The sequence below is a fragment of the Nannospalax galili genome, unplaced genomic scaffold (genome assembly GCF_000622305.1).
Source record: "Nannospalax galili isolate Female #2095 unplaced genomic scaffold, S.galili_v1.0 scaffold558, whole genome shotgun sequence".
Taxonomy (NCBI): Eukaryota; Metazoa; Chordata; class Mammalia; order Rodentia; family Spalacidae; genus Nannospalax; species Nannospalax galili.
In genome coordinates, this window is record NW_008340850.1 from 143858 (window position 1) to 151853 (window position 7996).

The 7996-nt window shown below is 47.0% G+C and overlaps 1 protein-coding gene across 3 annotated transcripts in view; it reads right to left on the bottom strand.

Annotated features, from left to right (window-relative positions):
* LOC103736346 (zinc finger protein 809) overlaps positions 1–7589 on the bottom strand; it is a 26499-nt gene extending 18910 nt beyond the window's left edge. Inside the window, exon 1 of one of the 3 annotated variants that reach the window (XM_029564818.1) lies at positions 7123–7589. In XM_029564818.1, the coding sequence (XP_029420678.1) occupies positions 7123–7125 (3 nt within the window). In that variant the 5' untranslated portion in view covers positions 7126–7589. Of the gene's footprint in view, positions 1–6535; positions 7092–7122 lie in introns of those variants that run through there. The other 2 variants (XM_008835821.3, XM_029564819.1) reach the window with 2 other exon arrangements.
* Positions 7590–7996: the final 407 nt, after the last annotated feature.

Sequence of the window (7996 nt, forward strand, 5' to 3'; positions counted from 1 at the left end):
TTAAAAAAACAGACTTCACTTCCATGTAGAACAGTACATTCATTTCCACCAAAAGCACAGATGGGGACATATGACAGAATGCTTGTGATGCAGGAATTTCCCATGATGCAGAGATCCCCTGCAGGCTCAGTGGTACCTGGAAGTTTTATAAGTGTCACCAATTTGGTTTATGCCATGTGGTTGCATTAACAAAGACGGTGGCAAAGTCACATGGTCATCTTGAAGATGTTACTGACCAAGATGGTAATCAAGTCACATAATATTGATGATGTCATTAGCCAAGTTGGTAGCCAGGTCACATGTTTGCCTTCATCTTCATGAGGTCACCAGTTAAGATGGCAACAAATCCACATGGTTATTTCTGCTTTTGGTGAGCTCGGCTCCACGATAAAATGAAACCATCCCTTGGGCTGGAGTGATGGCTCATCACTAAGAGCACTGGCTGTTTTTACAGAGGTCCCAGATTTGATTCCTAGCACCCATATGGTGGCTAATAGCCATCCTTAAATACAGTTCCAAGGGATCTGATGCCCTCTTCTGACTTCTGTGGGCAATGCATGACACAAGTGCACTTTGTATACATGTAGGCAAAATACTCATACATATTAAATTAAATAAAAAATCAAATACATTCCCCCACCAGGGCATGAATCCCTTTGGGACCCACAAATCTCACATTAAATATGGATAGCCACCCCCTTTTCATTAACAGAGCATCTGAGTTAGGTTACCATGGATACAGGAAGAAACAGTATGTGGCCTAGGCATGTATGGCCAAAGAAGCAAAGAAAAAAAACAGGAAGAAAGTTCATGGTCCCAACCCATGGAAGGAAGTCCATATGTCCTAATACCAGTTTTAATTGTGAATGCCAAGATGTCTTCTGAATCTTATTTTAATCCCCCTCCGTTCCTAGGTACAATTTGTTACTGAGAAAAGAACCCATGAAGGAAGGGCAAGGGATGGGGAGGTGTGCCCAACATTCATAGGTGGTGCTGTTGCTCTGGGAGCACATGGAGAAACAGGGTAAGAAGTAACACGATTCTGTGAAACCTGAGCATGAGGTGGGCTGAGATTCAGCAGATCTGTGACCCTCCATATTGGTAAGAATTAAGTTCCTTAAAAATCAAGTTGTCAAAAAAAAAAAAAAGTTAACTCTTTTAGGGGCTGGAGAGCTGGCTCAGCGGTTAAGATCACCGGCTGCTCTTGCAGAGGACCCGGGTTCAATTCCCAAAATCTACATGGTAGCTAACAACAGTCTGTAATTTCAGTTCCAGGGGATCGACTCCCTCTTCTAAGCTCCATGCACACCACACAATATGGGTGCACCTGCCTACATGGAGGCAATACATTCATACACATAAAATAAATGAAATTTTTTAAAAATAGTTAATCCTGATTTAAAACCTTAGTAACCTCATGTGGTGCTTTTACCCACTTAGAAAAGCAACTGCCTGGGAACCACGTAGTCTAAGGCATTATCAAATCAAACCACACCAAGCAGCTCTGTCAGTTCCAATTTTCTTTTTTTTTTAAATATTTTATTGGCCAGGTATGGTGGTGCACGCCTTTAATCCCAGCACTCGGGAGGCAGAGGCAGGTGGATCTCTGGGAGTTCAAGGCCAGCCTGGTCTACATAGTAAGTTCCAGGACAGCTGGGGCTACAGGGAGACTCTGTCTCAAAAAGACCAAAAAAAAAAAAAATTTATTATTTTTCTTTTTCTATGTGTATGTATTACCTGCATGTAGGTAAGGGCACCCATGTCATGCAATGCCTGCAGAGGACAGAAGAGAGCATCAGATCCCTTGGACCTGGAGGTACGGGCAATTGTTAGCTGCCATGTGTGGGTGCTAGGATTTGAACCTGGGTCTTCTACAAGAACAGTCAGTGCTTTTAACCACTGAGCCATCTCTCCAGTCCCAATTTTCTACCTTTTTAACCTTTTAGAAATATCTGGCCAACTGCTGGTCACAAAATGCAGTTTAAGTATTTCTTGGCCAAGGGGATCCTTCAGGCTTCACCCAGAATATTTTCTCATTTGGTGTCCTAGTCATGGTGGCACTCACCTTTAATCCCGGCACTCAGGAGGCAGAGGCAGGTGGATCTCTGTAAGTTGAGGCCAGCCTGGTCTCCACAGAGAGTTCCAGGACAACTGGAACACCAGGGAGACCCTGTCTCAAATTTTTTGGAGCAGACCTTTACCCCTTCTTTGTCAGACAGTAAAAGCCTTATTGATATATTGATATCAAGGAACTGATTCTTTTCGCCCTTCTCACAATGAGATCTCTCAGGTCCTGCATATGTTCCAGATGGGCTTCATTATTGTCCCATCTGGGGGTCGTGGTTGGGGAATTTATCCTCTAGTGATAGGATCCCACGGCCTGTGGGATGTTCTTATTCCCAAATGCCTGTGTGGCCCTCCTGATCCGAAGAGAGAATGCTCAAGATAGACATCAGTTCAGCCATGGAATGAAGCTGGGGCCCTGAACTGCTCTAACTGGTCTGTCAACCCAAAGGGGCCATCCAATAAGGATTTAAGTTCTCTTTTTTAGATTTCTGTTCTAATTTGTCTTTCCAATGCTATAATAAAACACTCTGACCAATACCAACTTGGGGAGGAAAAGGTTTATTCAGCTTACATCTCCTGAGTCACAGTTCATCAAGGAGCCCAAGGTAAGAACTCAGGGCAGGAACCTGGAGGCAAGAGCTGGAACACAGACCATGAGGAATACTGCTTACTGGCTTTCTCCCCTGGCCCGTGCTCAACCTGCTTTCTTATACAACACAGGCCTACCTGCCCAGAGGTGGCACCACCCACATCACTCAACAATCAAAAAAATTCCCCCACAGACATGGCTACAGGCCAGTCCAATGGAGGCAATTCCCTCAATGCAGGTGTGTCAAGTTGACACTAAAGCTATCCAGCACAACTTCTAGCCACAATGCTACTTGGTAGAACATTAGCAAATCAAATCTGTCCCCACCCCCATCCCCAACTCTCCCATGCAACCTTCAATTAAAGTCTGGAGAGCCTCCTGCATGGCCAGAGGATTTTAGCAGACACTCCCTTCACAAGTTCACAAGTTCTGTTTGATCCAAGACACTGGCCCAACTATGCCAGCAAGGCAGTTGGGAAGAGCCACCCCCCTCATCCCCCCTCTAACACCCTGGTCTCATCTATCTTTTCTGTATAGTGGAGTGAGCTCTGCATCTCACCTGTTTCCTGTAATTGAGGGTCCCAGAGGGGAGGGCTGGTGAGTACTAAAGCAGCCCCCAGCCACTTCAAAGCAATTACTTGTCTCTTGCCTTTCAGTATTACCCTCTCCCTTACAGGCAACGTATAGCATAGTCCTATTCTCCAGAACAAACTGAGTCTCATGAGAGATGATTGGCTTTTTTTGGGGGGGGGGCGGTCTTTTTTGAGACAGGGTCTCCCAGTAGCCCCAGCTGGCCTAGAACTCAGTATGTAGACCAGGCTGGCCTGGAACTCAGAGATCCACCTGCCTCTTCCTCCTAAGTGCTGGGATTAAAGGTGTGGGCCACCATGCCTTTAATGAAAATGACTGCCTTTTCTGAGGTCCCACAGGGAGGTCTTTGGAACTAGAACTCAAAGCCCTGCATATGTCCTACACTGAACTGTGTCTTTGTGTGTGTGTGGGGGGGGGGGGGCAGTATTTTTTTTTATTTTTATTTTTTTGGTCTTTTTGAGACAGGGTCTCCCTGTAGCCCCAGCTGTCCTGGAACTCACTATGTAGACCAGGCTGGCTTTGAACTCACAGAAATCTGCCTGCCTCTGCCTCCCGAGTGCTGGGATTAAAGGTGTGTGCCACCACACCTGGCTATTATTTTTATTTTATGAATGCATTTGCTTACATGTATGTAAGTACACCCATGCCATGCAATATGCTCAGAGGCCAGAAGAGGGTGTCAGATCCCCTGGAACTGGAATTACAGATACCACCATGTGGGTGCTGGGAACTGAACCCAGGTCCTCCGCAAGAGCAGTCACTGCTCTTAACCACTGAGCCAGTTCTCCAGTACTGCTTGCTTTTTGAAGACAGGGTCTTTAAAAGTTGCCCAGATGTCACTGAACTCAATGTTTAGCCCACAATACACTCAATGTTTCCTCCTACCTCACCCTCCCCAGGAGTCAGGATTATGGATCTACACCACTATGCCTGGCTCACGAAGGTGAGACTTGAATCAGGTCACCGACCCCTTTTCACATTAATAGGGCACTGATGGGGAAACCAGCTTTGCTGTGCAATCTCCATTCCCTCACCCTGCTAGTTCAGTGGCCTTCCCTCTTCCCTATGACTCAGTGACCAGGGCCCAGTCATCACAGTGGCTTTGCCCCCAAGGAAATCTGCAAACTCATGGCACTTCCGGGCTTCACACAGGGTGGGGACAGCAGGAGGTGCCTCTGTCAGACCTGTACCTCCTAGTATCTATGCTTCTGAATTGTGTCTCCAACCAGCCAGGCCTGTTTCCCTCCTACCACACTCTCCCAGGGGAGAGGGGGTAAAGGGAGTCAACCCACCCATACAGCCTGGCCTTGGGCTCTAACTGCGATCCACTGGTCTGTGGGTCTTACCACCCATGCCTTTGCTTCTCATGACTCTGTACCTGTCTCCAAGTCTATCTCACTCTATACACCTTGGGGTTCCTCAGGCACTACCTTGTGCTCCAAGGTCTAGCTGGGTGCAGGAATTCTGTAAAGAAAGACTAATTTCACTGGGTGTGGTGATGCACACCTTTAATCCCAACACTTGGGAGGCAGAGACAGGCAGATGTCTGTGAGTTCCAGGCCAACGGGGGCTACTGGGAGACCCTGTCCCAAAAAGACCAAAACCAAAAACGAACAGGAAGGAAGGGAGGGAGGGAGGGAAAGAGACTAGCTGTTCTGAGCTCTGCCATCCACAAAACAGACCCACCCCTGGGAGACTCCTACAGGATGCAGAAGTGGAGGATTTAAACAGGAGGCAGTTTCCCAGTGCCTGCCATGTGCCAGTCCCTGCCCTGGCTGGTCACTTCCTGAAAGGACACCAAGCAGGCTCTGATAGCTCAGTCCTCTAATACTATTTGAGTCAAAGGCAGGAGGACAGCCAGTTCAAGGCCAGTCTGTGCTACAGAGTATCACTTTGTCTCAAAAAAATAATGTAAAACAAAACAAAACTAGAAAGGAACCTATGAGGGGGGCCTCAAGGGAGAGTGCTCTGGAGATGGAAGGGTTTAGCTGGGGAGGGAGGGCATGGCTAAAGCGGAGAGAAGGGTTGAGAGTAAGATCAATCAAAACCTAGTAGGTACAAAAATGATGTAGAAAGCCTGAGTTTCCATGCTAAAAACTAAAATAAAAGGGGTCAGGGAAGAGGGATCAGTGGTTAAGAAGACTTGCTGCCAAGCCTGAGGACCTGAGTTCAATGCCAGGAACCTACAAGGTAGAAGAACTGACTCATTCCTCACATTGTACTCTAACCTCCACATGTGCATCACAGTGTACACGTGCACACATGTACACACATACACACACATGTAAATGTAAGTTAAAAAAAATTTTTTTTGGTCTTTTCGACACAGGATTTCCCTGTAGCCCCAACTGGCCTGGAACCCCCTGTGTAGACCAGGCTGGGCTCGAACTTGAAAAGATCTGCCTGCCTCTGCCTTCCAGGTTCTGGGATTAAAAATGTGAGCACCAAGCCTGGAAAAAAACTAAAATAAAAATTTTAAAGAAATTTAAAAGTAAAAGGGACAGTTTTTAAAGCATTGTAAAAATGATTGGCAGAGGCAGAAGCACTGTAAAAAAGAGAGGCAGAGGCAGGTTGATCTCTATGAGATTGAGGCCAGCCTGGTCTACATAGTGAGTTCCAGACCAGCTATGGCTACAGGGAGACACTGTCTCAAAAAAGACAAAAAAGAGAAGTAAATAAAATATAATAAAGTAAATACATAAAATACATAAAGCACCAGGCAATCTGACACTCTCTTCTGGCCTCCTCATGCATTGCACACATGTGCACTTACATACATGCAGGGAAAAACACATACACATAAAATAAAAATAAATTTAAAAATTAAAAAAAGATATATATAAAGTGAAGCCAGATGTCGTGTCACCCACCTTTAATCCCAGCACTCAGAAAGCAAAGGCTAGTGGATCTCTGTGAGATCAAGGCCAGCCTGGTCTACATGTGAGTTCCAGGTCTGGTGGGGCTACAGTGAGACCTTAGAAAACAAAAGCTATGAACAGACTAGTCTACATTTATATATTAAATTTCCACGAAGTTACAAAAGAGTCAGCATACTACTCTTTTGGACATCTAAGATTATAAATCAGGTTCTTTTTAAGATTAGGGAAAAATGATAATAAAGCCACATATTAATTTTATGACTGCCGATATATTTGACTTATATTTCAATATAACTGAAGGTTCTGTGATCAGTATTATTCCACAATCTTTCAATTTTTGACTCTGAAGTATGTGTTCAGTTTCAGTAATTCCTTTGTTGCAAAAATATTAAGAGGTGGTCAGACATACCTGGGCCACGGGCAGCAGAGACACGGCGCTAACATGTGTAGATTCGGACAGAGATAGTCACGTAGACTCAGAAACAGGCGGACAGACAAACCCAGAAGTGCTGGCGGGTCTCCAGTACCTATTCCAGCACCCAGGTGGACCCGTGGGTCCTGGAAACTGCTGCCCGGAAGTGAGTCTGGGGGGAGCGGTGTTCACTGAAAACCCGGCACCCCTTCTAGGCGTCAAGGGAAGAAACTTTCCGTTCCGGCGAGGCGCCGGACATCTCGCCGCTCAGCCTCAGAGGCGGTGAGCCAGGGACGGCGGTAGGTTAATGATATCCTGCGGATTGGGATCTTTACTCCTGGACTAAAAGGCAGGCGGGTGGAGCACGCACTCGGGAGGCAGAGGCTGGGCAATCTGTGAGATCAAGGCCAGCTTGGTCTAGCGAGTTCCAGGCCAGGAGTCTCCACAGCCATTTCGGTCGGCGCATGCCTCCCCCGCGGTTCCCGGACCCACAGGCGGCCAAAGGCGGCGTCCCCAGCGGGACCTAGGCCCAACGAGCCACGCCGGTTCCGGCTATCCCTCCCCGTTGCGCACGTTGCACTCACCATGTCCGTTTTGAGAGGTTCCTTCCTGCCTCTTCCCTCAGTTCCCCCAACAGCCACGGCCGGTTCCGGCTTCCCTCCCCGCTGCTCACGCTGCACTCACCATGTCTGTTTTGAGAGGTTCCTTCCTGCCTCTTCCCTCAGTTCCCCCGAAACCAGCAAGGGAAGGGAAGCCCCTGCAAAGCCAGAGAAACCCTAGATGAGTCGGAGTTGCAGAAGGTGGATTTCGAAAACCCCGCCCCTTCCTTATACTTAAGTGCCTGCTAGTTATGGCCTGAGTGACAGTAAATAGCACCAATCCATGAACCTAGAGTTGGAGGAGGCTACTCCCCCCAAGACCTCCTGCCTATCTTTGGAAATCCCCTAGACTGAGTGCCCCTCAGAATCCCTGTCTGACTCTGGAACTCCCCTGGACAGGTACACCCTGCTTGTCAGACAGAACAAAAACATTTCCTGGAACATTCTATGGTCCAAGGCAGAAGAGGAAGAGCGTTCTGCCTAAATGCAGATAGCCAATGGCTACAAAGGTTTCGGGTTTCTGGAAAGCCTCTTGTATTATTGTTCAAACCTTTTCCTGGTACTTCTGCTTTTTGTTACTATGGAAGTCCCCAGCTTTGTGGTTTTTGTGGTTTTTATGCTTAAAAGCCTTGTACTTTCATAGCCTTGGGTCACAGCACAGCTCCTGAGACTGTGTCCCCAGCTGGTTGGCTTCAATAAAGTGCTTGTGTTTTTACTAAGACTCAGTGTCCAAGTGGTCAATTCAGGGAAGTGTTCGGACCCAGAACAGAGTAACAGTTCTTACCTGCATGTATTTTAACTCAGGGCTTCCTGTGGGAGAATATAGTCCCTACTGAACATTTTAGTTTGGTTTTGTTGA